The sequence below is a fragment of the Neomonachus schauinslandi genome, chromosome 4 (assembly GCF_002201575.2).
Source record: "Neomonachus schauinslandi chromosome 4, ASM220157v2, whole genome shotgun sequence".
NCBI lineage: Eukaryota > Metazoa > Chordata > Mammalia > Carnivora > Phocidae > Neomonachus > Neomonachus schauinslandi.
Genome location: NC_058406.1, coordinates 129,846,582 through 129,866,683, shown reverse-complemented (window position 1 = coordinate 129,866,683; position 20,102 = coordinate 129,846,582). Strand labels below are relative to the sequence as shown.

Here is a 20,102-nt window from a genome sequence, read left to right as displayed (position 1 = left end):
CCCGGGCAAAATCTAGACATATCAGTGGCCTGGCCACACAAAGCTGGTGGTGACAGCAAACTCAGATGGGTTCCTGTTCTCTTCTACTTCCTGTCATTGGGTCTAAGGCTACCAGAAGCTCTCGTGCAGACCTCTTGTTTCAGGGTTTGAATGTGTGGTTTTGACTCATCTTGCCACCTGTGTAGGAGCACTGACACAGGGAGGGGCACTAGATAGAAAGGTTGCACGCCCCCCGCCCCCCGGTTTGGTCTTACAGGAAAGAGCAAGTAAAAGAGTAAAGGGGTTACAGCTTTACAGACACTGTTCTTCCAAAATACATTTGCAGAAATATTAAGCTGTATATGTTTATTCTCCAGGTATTGTAAAAAGTGGTGGAGATAAATGGTATCATTTTATGTGAGTATGTAGTGGTGTGTTGTGATTTTATCAGAATAAACTGTTTGTACTTGGTTTTATAAATGTATCACCGAAGGGCTAGCAGATTTTATTATAAGGCAGCATAACTGTATTCTTACGGCTTCATTAATTGTGATGCCTAGATATAATTAGGGTCTATCTAAGAATAGCAGATACAATGGAAAATAATTCTGGGGAAACGAGTTGAGATTCTGAGAAACTGTGCAAGAACATAACAGAGGGCATCCATTGATTCTCAGGCACAACACAGGGACTGAAGTTTCACCCATCATCAGCCATGGCTCCCACGAGGGGGTTATGAAAGCCCATTGTTCAGGACTATGCTCTTACCTTCTTGATTTTGTTTCCATTTCATGATAACCTTGTAATCTGAAGTATCTTCTGTGATTCAGAAATAACAATTTTGATGATTGAAAGTCGATCCATTCATTTTTAATTATTGGGCTTTATTTTTTAGAGTAGTTTTAAATTTCTAGAAAAATTGAGCAGAAAGTAGAGGGTTTGTTCCCCTATATACCTCCTCTCTCCACACCCACACAGTTTCCCCTATTATGAACACTGCACTGATGGGTACTTCTGGTACAATTGATGAGCCAGGATTGCTACATTAATGTTAACTAAAGTCCATAGTTGACATTAGGGCTCACTCTGTGTGTGGTACTGTCTCGTGGGTTTTGACACATGCATAATGGCATGGAGCCCCCATTACAGTGTCATACAGAGTAGTTTCGCTGCTCTAAGTTTCTCCTGTGCTCCCCTATTCATCCCTCCCCCACTTTTACCCTGAACCCTTGGCAACCACCGATCTTTTTACTGGCTCTATAGTTTTGTCAATCCGTTCACTTTTAAGGAACTCCCCAGCTGTTCCTAAGGATGCATCATTCATTCTTTTATTCATAAAACGAGCCCTCAATAAATACCGGGTGCCAGGTAGTTCATACACATTGGGAATACAGCAGAGGACCAGAGATGTAAAATCCCAATCTTCATGAAGCTTACATTCTAGTACATCCAGCCTCCAGTGTTGGTTAGGTCCTAAGGAGGAGTGAAGGGTCCCATGAAGACACAGAGAGAGAGAGGAGGTAGTTGCAGAATTTGGGAACAGGACCTACTGACCCCTGTCTCAGGTCAGACCCCATCTTCCCTTCTTCCTTCCTGCAGCTAGTCACAGGAATTTGGTCTGCCGGCCTCCTCCAGCTGCCACCTGCATTTTCTCTCCTAAGAACTGCTGGGGCTCAACGTTGTTTCCCAACTTTTCCTCTCCTGCTGTTTCTGAAATAAGTGCAAGCACCTCTTCCAGACTTTTCATCAAGCTTTTACTACTAGTTATCTATAGCCATGCCTGATGCTAGTGAAATAGAAGAGAAAGTTAACAAAATCATAAGAAATAAATGCCCATGATTATCATTTAATACTAACTGGGCAAGGTCTTCTTTGGAAGCGGATGCCCTAGAGTTCTCTGTCTTACCCTCTAAATCTTCTCTTCTTGGGCAGGGGGACATCAGTTCTCCTGTCTTGCCATAAGAAGCCCCATTCTCTACCCAGCTGCCTTCTCCCTCACCCTAGTTCTTTGGAAAGGGAAGAGGTTTCGTGAGTGAGGATGGGCCAAGGGGCAGGTGGAAGATTGAAAGACATCTGTTTCCTCCTCCCCAACTCTGTCTCCTTGTTTCACAAAAAAACATACTTAAATGGACTCCTCAAAACCTTCTGAGCACATTCCTAAGTGCAGACCCTGCACTCTGCTTCTGCAGGCTTGTGAGCCCATTGTGTGCATCTCTTCCCAACCACACATTCAGTGACATCACGCTGGTCACTTGAATCGGTCATAGAGGGCGTGTTTAACCATGGAAATCAAGGCTACAAATAAGAGTTTTACCACGTTTTTTCCAGAGTTACTTTCTTCAGCATGCTACTGGGCAGACCCTTCTTAATCAAATTCTTATATAGATTCTGCCACAGGAATTAAATTCATGAACACTATATTCATAAGCTCTAACTCTACTCTCCATGGTTTGCGGGGCAAGCTGCCAACCAAAGTCAGCAGGAGATTTGACCCAGGAAGTTTTGAAAACCAGGCTTTGCATCAGGCTGCACAAAACTTGCTCACCCTTTCATTTAGCTTGAAAGAAGGACTGAGGCAATATACAGGTGGTTCCATCCATGTTTTCGTGGATAGCTCATGACACTATGACCTTAAAACTTGCAGTGGGAAGCGCGGGGCCCTGAGCGCAGTGAGCATTTCTCTCCCCGCCCCGCCGCAGACAGCGTGCTTGTCCGTGGGTAATTAACAAGGTACCGCCCTTGCTGACTCGCCCTTTGTGCCCCGTGTAGGACTGCACACGCAAGAGCGAAAGCTGACGCCGCCGACCAGGCTGCCCAGGCGGCCCGCCAGGAGTGTGACATCGCAAGAGCTGTGGCCAGGGAGCTGTCGCCTGACTTCTACCAACCAGGTGAGACTGTTGTCCAGGGATGGGAGAGGTAGGGGTATTGCCTCTGGTCCCCGTTTTTTTCCCTTTTCCTTTTCCTTAAAGGTCTGTGCTTCAGGGATACCAGCAATACTACAAAACAAGTAGGTACAAAAAGTCCTAAGTATTTGAAGTCTGAGTGTTAGTGCTGCAGATTTGGCTTATTCCCCAGTGTCTCTCCCTTCCGGCCTCCTGACTCCCAGCAACAAACTTTGAGCTGATAGCAGTAAAGGAGATGGGAGTCCAAAAGAAGTATCTGATTCTAAGAAATGGTGTTAGCACATTAGTGACTGTTGCACATGTTGTAACAAACATTCCAAATTCAGAGGCACATATAACCATACCATTAGCAGTAGTAAGAGATGAACCAGTAACTACTATGACTACGTTTTTTAATTGATCTGAACTACCTGTGGTTAGGTAAGGAAGTATACCACTTAAAGATTAATCTGCATATATTAACAGGAAAACCCAAGTCATGGTAGAAGAAATTAAAATAACAACCTCAAAAAAAAAAAAATCAATCCAGATCATCTACTTCTCAAACGTTATAAAATAGCAATACACAAATATTTGCAGTAGGTTTAAATATTTAACTGACTTCTGTTAAAGTGGTTTCTTAGTAGATGGTTTCCATCCCTTTCTATAATAGTCTAGCCACTTTTTTATTTATGTTTCTTCATTGTTTCAGAAACAACATCTTCCCAGTGATTGAGGAATCAACAAATTTCTAGATGAAGAGATCAAAATAAATGCTCTATAAAATTCTAAATATCAAAATTTATATTTTCTCGGTAAAGAATGTTTCCACATTGGTTTCTGTTAACTCAAGCTGGAAAACTAGCACCCTGTACAACATATGTGTTCAATTGTGTTTGGTTCCAATAAAGGTAATATAATCCTGGAACCCACTAAGTGAACAAGGCAGGTCAAAGTGAACAGAATAGCAAGATCAATACAAAAGCTAGAAACTTGGCTGTAATAAAGGATGGAGGAATCAGAAGGAAAGGAGGACATGGTGTGTTTTTCTTTTTTTTTCCCCTACAAAGAATGAAGACAGTAAAAGACCAGGTTAAGAAGACTGTTTTTTAGGAGAGAGACTAGAAAGGGACCTAGTCTGGTTGCTGAGTGATAGAGCTTTCAGAGTGACTTCTGTAATAATTCAGCTCCAGGGAGACAACCATGATAATGGGTGTTTTCTTTCATGTGCCTCCTTTCTAAACCTCTGGATGAGATTTCAGCCATTTAACGTATACCTGTGAAATGAATGCCTACTTCCTGATACCTGAGTGCATTGGTCACTACCTGTTGGTGTGAGCGCTGCAGATAGAGTTCAGCCACCTACGAGGGATTGTCCTGTTCCCTCCCCAGTGGCATTACCATGGGGCAGCGGCTGGACAGGAGATAGTGCTGCTTCATGAAGTAGCCCTAGGATTGAGCTGCTCTGAAAGCAAACAAACTTAGTATTGTTGTCTGCAGATGGTAATTTCTAGGTTCTGTTGTTAATTCTCCAGGGGAATGGGGTCCCTATAGATTTCTATTAGGTGTTACCAAGAGCTAAATGATACTGAAGGTCATCTCAGTTTCCCAGACTAAATGGTTTTAAAAGCCTTTTATGGCATTAAAGCATTTAAGGGAAGAAAATATTGTGGGAAAATGTAATTCCACCCTCTTAGCTAACACACCAGCTTCATACAAGCAAGTTGTCCATCAGTAATGAATACATCACAGTAGCATAAGGTGACAACAGGTCTATTTAAGACAGGGCCAAGGGGAAGGCTGCAGTCCCCTTTGACCGATAGCCAACTCTTCCTTCAACAACTGGATAGAAAGCCTTTTCTGTACTAAGTATTATTGATCTTCTCAAGGGAGCATAACTCAAGCTGTCCACTCTGCATTTATAGGGTGATCAAATCAGATAGACATTTCTAAAAGGGCTTTCAAGTACTTTTTTTAAAGTCAGGCTGCTCATTTAATTTACATATCTTAGATATAAATATTTCCATCGTTTGAAAGGCCATGTGTCGTACATAGAAGTTGTTGGCCCTAGGATAAAGGAGGTCTGTTGTACCTTACATGTTGAACACTTTTCCCAGAGCTGGCCATATTTTCAGATATTTGCCATCTTAATTAAATCTAATGCTTTTTAGTTCAAAACTGCATTATTCTACGGTTCAGTTAAAAACTAAGGAAAAAAAATAAGCACAAGGGAAGGCTTTGTCACCCAAAGGGTTAAGTTCTAACAAATAATAAAAAGCATACAAATGGAGGGATGTGACTGTATATGTAGATAATTACACGTCTGTACACAAACCGTCATTGTCGTGTGTATGGGTGACACAGCAAGTCACCCCCCAAGAACTTAGAAATGACATTTCCCTCCGAGAGTTACATTTTCGAATGAGCCTGTGATACTGCATAAAGATCTATAAAGTGGTAAGTGATAGCACAGCTGTATTACAGCAAGATTTCCTTGCAACCAGATTAAGTGTATTAAAACTATCTAAATAATTGGTCACCCAAAGTAGTATAGGGGAAAAAAAAGCCACAGAGGCAAAAATTGGCAGCACCCATCCAAACACTGTCCAGGGGAGAGAGAGGCCGTGGCCAAACCCTGGGAGTATTGCAGTTGAATAGGCAAGGACGTTTGTGTTATGGGGAAGGATGCAGGGAACCGTAGACAACCGTGTATGGCTTTATGGGCAAGATCATTCCACTGAGGAAATGGATGCATCAGGCTAGCTGAGCCTGATGCCTTTAGCTATTTGATTCGTCTCCTGCTGCTTGTCCGAATCCCACATTCACCGTAACCTTCTAATTTTGGTTGAGCTCCTCGTGGAGGCCTCCCAACAGGAACAGCATGCATTGGTGCCGTGGGTACGAGTCCCTGGCCTTTGTGATGTTTACATTGCCCATGGTGAACTAATGAATTGACCTTCTGGTGTTTGACATCAGTCTTGTGAGCTCTGGTGATGTGAGTCTGCCCCCAAGGGATGGCTTTACTTCAAAGTGTTGATGAAATCAGGTTTCTAAGCCAGGAAAGCTGAGATGAGATTTCGGATGATTGCTAAGGAAGCAGAGGGGAGGATGCTTGGGAAATGGTATGGTTCTTTGTCCCACTCTTTCAGTTTCCTTCCCATCAAGATACTTATTTTGTTTTTAACTTCAAGTGATATTAAGTAGGGTGCAAAACTTTTGTATTTATCAATAGTGGGAGTGCCTGAGCCAAAAAAAAATAAAGACTGAAAAGCACTGCCCCAGAATGTGGTAAATGTGTTTACTTTGAGCCCTCTTAGGAGATAGCCAGCTCACTTCCCTAGGAAATATCCTCAGCAAGTTTTGTCTTCCTGTGTTTAAGCATGTGTATTAGTCAGCTCGGCTGCTATAACAAAGTAAAATGCTACAGACTGGGTGGCTTAAGAAACAGAAATTTACTTCTCACAGTTCTGGAGGCTGGAAGGCTGAGATCAGAGTGCCAGTATGGTTGAGTTCTGGTAGAGAGCCATCTTCCTGGCTTGGAGATGGCCTCCTCCCTATGTCCTCACGTGGCCTTTCCTGGTTGCACGTGTTTGGATAGAGAACAAGAACTCTGCTGTCTCTTCCTCTTTCTATAAGGGCATGAATGCTGTCATGAGGGTCTCACCTTCATAACCTGGTCTAAACCTACCTACCATGTGATGAGCGCTGGGTGTTATATGCAACTGATAAATGATTGAACACTACATCTGAAACTAAGTATGTACTATATGTTGGCTAATTGAATTTAAATAGAAATAATAAATAAACCTACTTACCTCCCAAAGGCCCTACTTCTAAATATGAACACATTGGGGGTTAGAGCTTCAGTATATGAGTTTGGGGGAGACATAAACAGTCAGTCCATAATAGCATGTATGTGTACACACATAACACTCTGTACATTATTTAAAGTAAAAGTGAAGTATTTAGGTTATTATGGGCCAGTGTTAACTAAGCTCACATTTCTGGTATGAGTTAGAAGTCTTTAGAAATCAAAGCATATTTTCATTATATAATGGTCTCTGCTTATCATTAATATGTAGTATTTTTGGTTAAGGGAGGTATCCTGGAACAGAGGACTTCTAAACTCACTTTCCAAAACCCAAAATTCAGAATACATTTTTTCCATGGAAAAGGGGAAATGGAATAATCCACTAGTTGACATGAAATTAATAATTCATGAGTTTGCTGGTTACTCCTACCACTTATTTCAGTATTTTCAGCCCCACAAATGTGTGTTGAGTGCCCGCCCTGCGCAAGACACCAGAATGGAGGTCCCCCAGCTTGCAGGCAAGAGCCCTCTGGCCATGTTCATAGAAGAGGCAGTATCTTTATAGATGGGACTCTGAAGTCCTGTAGGAAAGGGGCATTCTTTCCATGTAGAATATAAAAGTAATTGTGCTGCTGGTTATATCACCTTTTTAGAATCTTTCAATCTGGTCCTCTTCTCCTGACTGGCAGTCTCCGTAGAAAATATCCGATTTCTATTTAATGACTTCCAATGTTACTATAAAGCACTTGCCGTGAGCCCTACCCTCGTCGACATTTGTTTTGGGGAATCTTCATGGTGCTCCTTCTGCCCACAGCCAGCCCACCAAGGCTCACCTAGGTAGAACTAGTCGCATCCCCTGCTGTTAACCATCTGCCATATCTGCTCAGAGCTTTCATGCCAACTGTGACAAGGAGCCTCTCAGTGTTGGTGGATGACATGTGCTGAACGTGGCTTCATGTTGTGTGGCATGCCAGTGAGCAGGTGACTTGTATCTGACTTCTTCCTAACATGAATCCCCAGGGGGAGAAGTCCCTTAGGATTCAGAGAGACGGTCTGTAAAGATGGATGAAAACGCTTCCTACAACAACCATCAACATACGTCGTAGTCTTGCTCGCTGGCAATATCCTGACTAGTCTTTGTAGTGAACTGCTGCGTGTCATCTGTTCTGTGTTGCTGGCATGGCCCCACTCACACACAGTTGTGTCAGAACAAGTAGCAAGCACATGTGCCTTCCAAGAAGAGAGTCCAGGAAAAAACTTCTGTCCTCAGCGTTATAGGTCTTGTTCAAAAAGCATTCAGTCATACTCTGGAATATCGAACTGTTTATCCTCCCTTAGCTGGCCCGTCCCCACATGGCCACCCCATGTTGGAACCATGCCACCTGGAGTTAGGCCCACCTATTTTTTTTTTGCATGCTTTTAAATGGCTCTATCTGGGTACATTAGAATCACCTGGAGCATTTGTTAAACATCAAGACTTCAAGGCTTCGATTCATACTTAAAGTCTCTGGGAATTGCACCCCAGTGCCTCTGACAGACAGCAGATATGGAGCCCCTGCTTTAGAGTACATTTATTTTCTTATCTAGCCATTTATTAATGCATGGTAAAGCTGAGAATTTTTTTTAATATGAAAGTTAGTACTAGAGTGTATGTCCACCATTCTAGTAAATTCCTTTTTTTTTAATTGAGGTATGCTTGATATACAACATTTGTCACAGGTATACAATACTGTGATTTGACACTTCTGTGCATTATGCAATGCTCCCCTTAAGTGTATGTTACCTTCCGAAGCTATTACAAAGTTACTACAATATTATTGACTATATTCCCTATGTTGTACTTTTCATCCCCTTCACTTATTTAGTTTTTACCTCTTCAGCGCCTTCACCTATTTTGCCAATCCCCTTTCTCTCTGGCAACCACCAGTTCTCTGTACTTATGAATCTGTTTCTGGATTTTTGTTGTTAATTTGTTTTGTTTTTTAGATTCCACATATAAGTGAAATCATATGGTATTTGTCTTCCCAAAGCTGACGTATTTCACTTAGCATAATACTGGGTCTATCCATTATTGTCATAAATGGCAAGAACTCATTCTTTTTTATGGTTGAGTAATATTCCAGTGAGTGTGTGCACGTGCACATGCACGCACATGTGTATACCACATATTCTTCATTCATATATAAATGGACACTTACGTTGCTTCCATATCTTATCTTGGCTGTTACAAATGCTGCAGTAAGCATAGGGGTGCATGGATCTTTTTGAATTAGTGTTTCTGCTTTCTTGCGGTAAATACGCAGCAGTGGAAATACCGTAATGTTTGGTATTTCTATTTTTAAATTTTGAGGAACCTCCATACTGTTTTCCAACGGCTGAACAAATTTACATTTCCACCAAAATAGTGTACAAGGGTTCCCTTTTCTCCACACCTTCAACATTCATTATTTCTTGTCTTTTTCATACCAGCTAGCTATTCTGACCAGTGAGAGGTGATATCTCCTTGTGGTTTTAATTTGTATTCCCTTGATGGTTAGTGATGCTGAGTATCTTTTCAGGTATCTGTTGGCCATCTCTATATATTCTTTGGAAAAATGTTTGTTCAGGTCCTCTGCCAGTTTTTTAAATCAGATTATTTGGGTTTTTTGGTGTTGAGTTGTATGAGTTCTTTATATATTTGATACTAACCCCTTATCAGACATATCAATTGCAAATACCTTCTCCCATATAGTAGGTTGCCTTTTCATTTTGTTGGTGGTTTCCTCTCTGTGCAAAAGCTTTTTATTTTGGTGTAGTCCCAATAGTTTATTTTTGCTTTTGTTTTTCTTGCCTGAGGAGACATATCTAGAAAAATTTTGCTAAGGCTGATGTCCGAGAGGTTATTGCCTGTTTTAGTAGTTTTACGGTTTCAGGTCTGATGTTTAGGTCTTTAATCCATTTTGAGTTTATTTTCATGTATGATATAAGATAGTGGTCCAGTTTCCCAGCACCACTGATTGAAGGGACTGTCTTTTCCTCATTGCATATTCTTGCCTCCTTCGCCATAGATTGACTATACAAGCATGAGTTTATTTCTGGGCTCTCTATTCCATTCCACTGATCTCTGTGTTTCTTTTTGTGCCAGTCCCATACTGTTTTGCTTATTCTAGCTTTGTAGTATAACCTGAAATCTGGATTGTGATACCTCCAGATTTTTTGTTCTTTTTCAAGATTGCTTTAGCCATTTGAAGTCTTTTGTGATTCCATACAAATTTTAGGACTATTCTGGTTCTGTGAAAAATACTGTTGGTGTTTTGGTAGGGATCTAGAGATTGCTTTGGGTAGTATGCATATTTTAATGCTTCTGATTCTTCCAGTCCATGAGCGTGGAATATCTTTACATTTGTGTCATCCTCGGTGTCCTTCATCAGTGTCTTATAGTCTTCAGAGTACAGGTCTTTCACCTCCTTGGTTTATTCCTAGGTTTATTCCTAATTTTATTATTTTTGATGCAGTTGTAAATGGGATTGTTTCTTAATTTCTCTTTCTGCCACTTCACTATTAGTGTATAGAAACACAACAGATTTCTGTATATTAATTTTGTATTCTGCAACTTTACTGAATTCATTTATTCATTCTAATAGTTTTTTGGTGTAGTCTTTAGGGTTTTCTGTATATATTATATAGCATGATGTTATCTGCAAATACTGACAGTTTACTTTCTTCCTTACAAATTTGGATAAGTCCTAAATTTGTAAGCTGCACTATTATGGTCTCATATTTTCAAAATGAAGCACATGGGCTCTGTGACAGCTTTATTTCTCATAGTTCAGTGACTCTGTATCTTTTCCTCACAGCTTTAAGAATGTATAACTAATCATGTTCACCAGAGTCCATTCCCACACCCCCCAGCTCTTTTCTGTATAGCTTATAGGTACTTAAGTTAAATATTAGCTTTTAATGTGCCTTTATCTTTAGATTTGCAAAAATAACTTTTGTTCCTACCCCTTAGATTGAAGACATTAAAAATACCTTGTAATTTCTGTATTCCAATAATGCTGTAAAATTGAATAACAGTGAAGTACAAGTAAAATCAACTCTGATGAAATTTGGGGTAGAAGGGTTGAGAAAAAAAAAATATGTAAGCAACACACTGCATCAAACTGTATCAGATACTATCTCTTATCACAGGAAGGGAGGAGGGATTTTGTGCCATAGATTGATGAGGTTCTTCTCCATGGAAGACCAGTATAAATGACCTTAATGGGTTTTTTAAAGTAAGGGCAAGTCTGTTGATGAAAGAACAGCACTTTCTGGTGCTGCTACTTTTTTCTCTTGCTGGTATGTGCCAGTCCCAGCACCAACAGAGAAGTCAGAAACAGGAAAATCATCACCTTTTGAATGACTGGCAGATGCCCCTTTTCCTTTAGGGCACTGAGATACCTTTCTTTGGGCCAGGAATTCATACTTTCAAAGAAAATTAGCCAAATTTAAAAGGGGTGGTAGCATTTGGGGGAGCTTGCAAGTCCAGAAAGGAAATCGCAGTTGCTGACATATGATCTTATCCTGTTTGGATGGAAAGTGGGATAATACTGTTTGTTATGTTCTGGGCCCTGAACATAACCTATAATTATGGGTCTTTGGGAATTCTCATTTTTGGCTTAAAAGATTACATATACATGTATTATATTTTATTTTAAGGATGCACAGAAGCTGTGTGATTTTTGGTTTTCAGCTACTATAGCTATTTTCACTTCAGTAAATTGGGATAATAATGCCTGCTTCCTAAGATTTTGGTGAAGCTTTAAATTGTGGAAAATACCTTGTATAAATAGCGGTCTCAGAACACTAAGTTACTACTCAGACCACCAAAGGAAGAGCAATTAAAAGTATAAGTAAGCAGTATGTATTTTAACTCTTAAGGATAATTGTTCTTCAGCTCCTCTGTAAATCTTCCAAGTTTGGGGTGAGGGGTGGGAGTAGGGGGCAGGAAGGAAAGTGAACAGATGCCAGTTTCTGTAAACAAATTGGTGGGGTGGTTTCTCCCTGTATTCTCAAGAGATGATGTTGTCAGCTCTTGCCCATTTGCAGAGAATAGGGCCACCTGCATTGTGTGACCTTGACTTGACCTCATGAGATGAAAGTGGCTGATAGGTGGAGTGGTGGCCAAAGGATATACGTGGCCTGCTTATAGGGGAGGAGCTGAGAGGTGAAGTGCCTACAGAGAGGGCGCTGCCTTGGAGTGCTGTCTGGGACAGCCCCAGGGTTTTCCCACTGCCTGGACCACTGACATTCATAAACTCAAGGCCTGTACCATCTTGTGCTGCATAGTCTGGGTCGTTACTCTTCACTCCTTCAAAACCTCCCACATAACACTACAATGTACCATTTTTTTTTTAATTTTTTTTAAATGTTTTATTTATTTATTCATGCAAGTCAGAGAGAGAGAGGCAGAGGTAGAGGGAGAAGCAGGCTCCCCGCCTAGCAGGGAGCCCGATGCGGGACTCGATCCCAGAACCCTGGGATCATGACCTGAGCCGAAGGCAGACGCTTAACCATCTGAGCCACCCAGGTGCCCCGTACCATTTTTTTTTAATTGAAGTATACTTGACACACCAAATGTAACTTCGTTAAACTTTTTTATTTATTTATTTTAGAGAAAGTGAGTGGGAGCAGGGACAGGAGGGCCCAAGGGAGAGAGAATCTTAATCAGACTCTTTGCTGAGCATGGAGCCTGACGTGGGGCTCGGTCTCATGACCCTGAGATCATGACCTAAGCCGAAATCAAGAGCCAGACACTTAACTGGCTGAGCCACCCAGGTGCCCCACCAGATGTTACTTTAGTTTCAGGTGTACAGCGTAGTGATTCCACAAGTTTGTACAGTTATGCTCTGCTCACTACAAGTGTAGCGACCATCTGTCACCCTATTACAATACCATTGACTGTATTCCCTATGCTGTACCTTTCATCCCCATGACTTACTCATTTCATAACTGGAAGCTTGTACCTTCCACTCACCTTCATCCATTTTGCCCATCCCTCCACCTCCCTCCCCTCTGGCAACCATCAGTTCTCCATATTTATGAATCTATTTCTGCTTTTTGTTTGTTTTGCTTTTTAGATCCTACATATAAATGAAATTATGTGGTATTTGTCTTTCTCTGACTTACTTCATTTGGATAATACCCTCTAGGTCCATCCATGTTGTCACAAATGGCAAAAATTGCCTTTTTCATTGCTGAGTAACACTTTATTGTGTGTATATACATCTTTTTTGTCCATTCATCTATCAAGGGCACTTGGGTTGCTTTCCATATCTTGATTATTGTAAGTAATGCTGCAGTAAACCTAGGGGTACATACATCTGTTCAGATTAGTATTGTCATTTTCTTTGGCTAAATACCCAATAATGGAATACTAGATAATATGCTATTGTTAATTTTTTGAGGAACCTCCATGCTGTTTTCCACAGTGGCTACACCAATTTACATTTCCACCAACAGTGCACAAAGGTTTTCTCCATATCCTCGCCAGTACTTATTTCTCGTCTAATACCAGCCATTCTGACAGATGTAAAGTGATATCTCATTGTGGACTTGATTTGCATTTCCCTGATGATTAGTGATGCTTAGGATTTTTCCATGTGTCTGTGGGCCATCTGTATGCCTTCTTTGGGAAAATGTCTGTTCAGGTCCTCTGCCCATTTTTCAGTCAGATTGTGGGGTTTTTTTCGTGTTGAGTTGCATTAGTTCTTGCATAATGTTTTAGACATTAACCCCTTATTGGATATATCATTTGCAAATATCTTCTCCCACTTAGTAAGTTGCCTTTTTGATTTGTTGGTTTTTCTTTGCAAAAGCTCTTTATTTTGGTGTAGTCTCAGTAGTTTATTTTTGCTTTTGTTTCCCTTGCCTGAGGAGACATATCTAGAAAAATGTTGCTAGGGCTGCTGTCAAACAAGATTATTGCCTACGTTTTCTTCTAGGAGCTTTATGGTTTCAGGTCTCACATTTAGGTCTTTAATCCATTTTTATTTTTGTGTATGGTGTAAGAATTCTTTTGCATGTAGGTGTCCAGTTTGCCCAACAACCATTTATTGAAGGGACTGTCTTTTCCTTATTGTATATTCTTGCCTCCTTTGTCATAGTGTAATTGACCATATAAGCATGGATTTATTTCTCGGCTCTCTATTCTGTTCCATTGATCTATTTTTGTGCCAGTACAATACTATTTGGATTACTGTAGCTTTATAGTATATCTTGAAATCTAGGATTGTGATACCTCCAAGCTTTGTTTTTCTTTTTCAAGGCTGGTTTGGCTATTCAGGGTCTTTTGTAGTTCCATACAAATTTCATGATTATTTTTGTTCTAGTTCTGTGAAAAATGCTATTGGTATTCTGATAGGGATTGTATTGAATCTGTAGATTGCTTTGGATAGAATGGGCATTTTAACAACATTAATTCTTTCAATCCGTGAGCATGGAATGTCTTTCCATTTGTGGCATCTTCAACTTCTTCCATCAGTGTTTTTGGTGCAATTGTAAATGGGATTGTTTTCTTAATTTCTTTCTGATTAACTAACACTTTGTTATTAGTGTATGGAAACACAACAGATTGCCATATATCAATTTTGTATCCTGCAACTTCCAAATTCATTTATTCTAATAGTTTCTTGGTGGAGTATTTAGGGTTTTCCTTTTTTAAATAAGATTTTATTTATTTTAGAGAGCTCGTGAGTGGGGGGAGGGGCAGAGGGAGAGAATCTTCAAGCAGACTCTCTGCTGAGTGCAGAGCCCAACACAGGGCTTGATCTCATGACCCATGAGATCATGACCTGAGCCAAAACCAAGAGCTGGACGCTTAACCAACTGAGCCACCCAGGTACCCCTAGGGTTTTCTATATATAGTATCTTGTCTTTTGCAAATAGTTTACTTTTTCCTTAATTTGTATGCCTTTATTTCTTTTTCTTGTCTAATTGCTGCAGCTAGAACTTCCAGAACTATGTTAAATAGAAGTGGCAAGAGTGGACATTCTTATCTTATTTCTGATGTTAGAGGAAAAGCTCTTAGTTTTTCACCTCTGAATATGATGTTAGCTCTGGGCTTGTCATATGTGGCCTTTATTATGTTGAGGTATGTTCCCTCTAAACTCACTTTGTTGAGAATTTTTATCATGAGTAAATGATGAGTTTTGTTAAATGCTTTTTATGCATCTATTGAGATGATCATATGATTTTTATACTTCATTTTGTTAATGTAGTGTGTCACATCGCTTGATTTGCAAACATTGAACCGTCCTTTGCATCCCCAAAATAAATCCCAGTTGATCATGGCGAATGATTCATTTCATGTATTGTTAAATGAGGTTTGCTGATATTTTATTGGGAACTTGCACCTGTGTGCATCAGAGCTATTGGACTGTAGTTTTTTTTTATAATGTCTCTGGTTTTTGTATGAGGGTAATGCTGGCCTTGTAGAATAAATTTGGAAGCTTTACTTCCTCTTCTGTTTTTTGGAATAATTTGAGGAGACTAGGTATTAACTCTTCTTTAAATGTTTGATAGAATTCACCTGTGAATCCATCTGGTCCTGGACTTCTATTTGTTGGGAGTTTTTGATTACCAATTCAATTTCATTACTAGTAATTGATATGTTCAGATTTTTCTATTTTTTCCTGATTCAGTTTTGGAAGACTGTTTTTAGGAATTTATTCATTTCTTCTAGATTATCCAATTTGTTGGCATATAATTTTTGTAGTAGTCTCTTTTGTATTTCTATGGTGCTGGCTGTTTTCCTTTGTTTCTGATTTTATTTTGCCATTTTTCTAAATGAGTCTGGCTAAATGTCAATTTTGTTTCATTTTTTTCTATTGTGTTTTTACTCTATATTTCCTTTATTTTTGCTCTCATCTTTATTATTTCCTTCCTTCTACCAACTTTGAGCTTTTTCCCTTTTTTTCTAGTTCCTGTAGGTATAAGGTTAGATTGAGATTTTTCTTGAGGTCCCTTTAGGGCATCCCAAAGATCTGGATCACTGTGTTTTTATTTTTGTTTGTCAAGTAGCATGTTGTTTAGTCTCCACATGTGTTTTTTTCCAGTTTTTTTTTTCTTATAATTGATTTCTAGTTTTAAACTGTTGTGGTCAGAAATGATGCATGATAGGATTTCAGTCTTCTTAAATTTATTGAGACTTGTTTTGTGGCCTAACATGTGATCTAGCCTAGAGAATGTACCATGTGCACTTGAAAAGAATGTATATTCTGCTGGGTTTGGATGGGATGTTCTGTATATAATCTGTTAAGTCCATCTGGTCTAATGTATCATTCAAAGGCACTGCTCCCTTCTAAAGGGAGAAAATGACAGTAATCTAATAATAGTAGGAGACTTTAACACCCACTTACATCAATGGGTAGATCATCCAGGCAGAAAATAACTATCTGTTAATATTTGCTTTATGTATTTAGGTATTCCAGTGTTGGATGCATAGATCTTTACAGTTAGATTTTTAGATCCTCTTGTTGGATTGATCCCTTTATCATTACGTAAAGCCCTTCGTTGTGTCTTTAAGTCTATTTTGTCTGATATAAGTATTGCTTCCCCAGCTTTTTTATGAGTACATATCTGTCAATAATTATTTTAAAAGTAAATGGTCTAAATGCTCCAGTTGAAAGACATAGAATGAAGGAATGGATAGAAAACAAGACCTATCTATATATGCCAACAAGAGACTCACTTCAGACCTAAGGAGAGAGACTGAAAATGAAGGGGTAGGAAAAGATACTCCATGCCAATGAAAACAAAAAAAAGTCCATGTAGCAACACTTATATCAGGGCCCCTTTCTTTAAATGCAAATTTTTCCATTTAGAAAAATAACATGTTTGTTATAAACAATCCTAAAGTATTTAGAAAAAGAAAAAAAAAATCCAGGGACTAGTGTGTCAAAAGACAACTGCCTTGTCATGACTTTGATGCTTGCAGAAGCTGTTGAAGGACTCCAGGAGGTTTAAATGATATTTTGATGGGGCACCTGGGTGGCTCAAGGGGTTAAGCATCTGCCTTCAGCTCAGGTCCTGGGCTCAAGCCCCACATCAGGCTCCCTGCTCAGTGGGAAGTCTTTTTCTCCCTCTGCCCCTTCCCCCAACTCTCAAATAAATCTTTAAAAAAAAATTAAAAATGATCCTTTGATGAAGTAGCATTACAAATGTCATCTGCAGGTTCTATTCTTACTTACACAGTAGATGCTCTGTTAAGTGTTAATTTATTAAGTAATTTAAATATTTTAATCTACTAAACATACAAGAGTCAGCTTGAGTGTGTACTTTGTGTTTTAGTTACTCTGCAAAATTTGAATATGTAGCTTAATTATGGTGTTATCACCAGTGCTCCATCAACATGAATTTCACCTCAGTGTTCTGCAAGCAGGCAGGAATGATGCAATTATTGGGAAGTCAGAACTGTTTAACCTTTATGGCTATCAAAATAGTATAAATAATGGTAAATATTAACTTTTTCTGCAACAAATAATCTTTTCCCCTCAGAAATGAGGTGTGCTTATGTTTAATCCAAGCCTTGGCAATATTTTTAAAAGAAAAAAAAAGGAATGGCTAATCTGACGTAGCAAAAATGCATATAGATAGCCAGAAGGAACAAGCCTTTATGCCTTATCTTTTTTATTACCTTCCTTCTGTTGTCAATTTTTCCCCAGGCCCAGATTATATCAAACAGAGATTTCAGGAAGGTGTAGATGCTAAAGAAAATCCAGAAGAAAAAGTACCGGAAAAGCCACCTACACCAAAGGAATCTCCTCATTTTTATCGCAAAGGCACGACACCCCCCAGGTCTCCTGAAGCAAGTCCCAAACAAAGCCACTCTGCCCAGCCCTCCTCCCCAAAACCCACAAAGCAGCAGAACCCCAGCTCAGGGGCAAGACTCAACCAAGACAAACGGAGTGTGGCTGACGAGCAGGTGACAGCCATCATCAATAAGCCTTTGATGTCAAAGGCTCCCACAAAGGAGGTGGGAGCCATGGTGCCCACGTCCAGGTACTCTGGCCGCCACCACATCCCCAACCCCAGTAATGGGGAACTGCATTCTCAGTACCACGGCTACTATGTGAAACTGAACGCCCCCCAGCACCCCCCAGAAGACGTGGAGGAAGAGGAAGGATCAAGCCTGTCTTCCTCAGCGCTGGTGCACAAGCCAGTACCCAACAAATGGAGTCCCCCTAAATCTGTGACAAAACCAGTTGCCAAAGAAAGCAAAGCTGAGCCAAAAGCTAAGAAGTCTGAACTTGCTATACCAAAGAATCCAGCAAGCAACAATTCATGCCCTTCTTTGGAAAAAGAAGCCAATTCAGTAAGTTGTGCACAATGTGTTTTTTTGCTTCCTTTTGGTTCCTTCAGGTAGCAGCGTAGGGTGACTTGCATCTTGATGACAGCTTGTCTGGCAAAAGTCCTGACGAGCATAGGACTACGTAGGAGAGAGCTTAGCACATTTGTAGCCTGAGACAGCAAAGAGCTCTTGGGGCAGAAATTTGTCCCTGTCTGCTCAGTCACCCATCTTAAACATCATTCAGGTAGCCAGCTTGTTACTGAATCATATGTTAGCAAGCCTTTCCCCACACTTCTTGGTAAGTTTTGTGGTAGCTTAGTTTGAGCTGCTATGACAAAAATGCCATAAACTGGGTGGCTTAAACAACAAAATTTCTTCTTTCTTCTAATTCTGGAGGCTGGGAGTCCCAAGATCAAGGTGCCACAGACTTGATGTCTGGTGAGAACCCAATTCCTGGTTCATAGGCCTCCTTGCTGTACCCTCCCAGGGCTGAGAGAAACAGCACGCTCTCTCATGTCTCCTACAAGGGCACTAATCCCCTCATGAGGGCTCCACCCTCATGACCCAGGGTCCCCCTCCAAATACCATCACACTGGGGATTAGGGTTTCAACATATGAATTTTGGAGGAGCACATGTAGCTAACTCTCTGATTGATTGCCTAGAAAGGAATCGTGGGCGCTGACAAGGGCCGGGTCCTCTCACAGCCCTAGCTGGGAAAAGAGTTCCACCACCAGTTGCTAGGTTCTTAGCCATGCTCTTGAGCCTCACAAAAGACATAAAGGAATGGATAGAAAACAAGACTTATTTATGTCTGTGTGCCTAGAAGAGACTCACTTCAGGCCCAAAAAGACAGACTAAAAGTGAAGGAGAAGGAAAAGATACTCCAGTCAGCATCTTTAGGCAAAAGAACATTTTTTGTAGCTATTGTGAATTATTCTCCTAAATAGTTTGGATTTTACTCAATTAGGCTTTGCCACTAGAACATTGTTTTTCTTTTCAACTGTTTAAAATTACTTTGGTCTTCTAACTTCTCAGTGTAAGTGCTTCTAAAAGTTTAGTTTTCTGGTAAATGCTAGTTTTATTTTCAATTAGTCTTGAGCATTTAAGGGTTTTAATTAGTCAACCAGAACGCTATTTGTTATTGATAAGTGTCATTTGATGAGCATGTAGAGATTTGAATAACATGGAATTAATACTTTATCAAATTCTATAGAATTTATAAAATCCTGAAGCTAAGTAATTATTAATAAAAAATTGACCAACTGATCTGTTGACCTAGTCACATGTTTTTGGAACAGAGGTGTTGCATGTTAAATGCAGCTTAGGGAAGAAGCCACAGCTGACCCAATATTTACTAATTTCTGAGACATAGATTAAGAGAGTTGTATTATATTCTTGTTGACCAACTTAAACTGAACAGACAAAAGAAAACAGGTTTAAACAGTAACAACGTTAAACAATTGAAATGCATCTTTTTTTATTAACTTATATTTGCTGTTTCTTAGGTTTATTTTGCTAACATTTACAAACACTGGTTCTCATCTTTTTTATCATCTACGTCTAAATTAATCAGATTAACTACGTTAACTTCCTGAGAGTCATCCTCCATGGGGATAAATGGTTTTTAAGACAAACGAAGTCGATTAGTTTGCCTGATTTACAAGGGTGAAATTCAAACAATGCAAGGCTATATAGTTTCTACCTTGCGGTATCCAGTAGTGGGGTTCAGTTGACCTCTAGAACTGCCTAAGAGGAAGTGAATGGCCCAGTGTCCTACACACAGTCTGTGAAATGTTACTACTGTGTGATAAACTCATAGCCTCCTTATTTAGGAAAAGTATCTTTTTTACTTATGTGCAGAACCATCTGATTCTTGGAGGTAGCCAAGCATCCTGCAGCCTGGTAGGCTGGTCTCTAGGGCTCCCTTCCACATCCCAGGAGAAAGGAGGCCTAGCCCTCTGCAGCCTCTGTGCATGACAGGAACCGGAAGTCAAGATTGCCTTGGCACCAGGGCGCCTTCAGCTCAGGTCATGATCCCAGGGTCCTGGGATCGAGTCCCACATCGGGCTCTCTGCTCCTTGGGAGCCTGCTTCTCCCTCTGCCTCTCTCTCTGTCTTT

General features: G+C 40.1%; 1 protein-coding gene across 1 annotated transcript in view; it reads left to right on the top strand.

Annotated features, from left to right (window-relative positions):
• The window catches only part of JPH1 (junctophilin 1), an 80,563-nt gene that overhangs the window by 54,408 nt on the left and 6,053 nt on the right, over positions 1–20,102 (top strand). The window contains exons 3-4 of the mRNA XM_021688275.1: positions 2,749–2,867; positions 17,358–18,007. Coding sequence (XP_021543950.1) covers positions 2,749–2,867; positions 17,358–18,007 — 769 coding nt within the window. The remainder of the gene's footprint in view (positions 1–2,748; positions 2,868–17,357; positions 18,008–20,102) is intronic.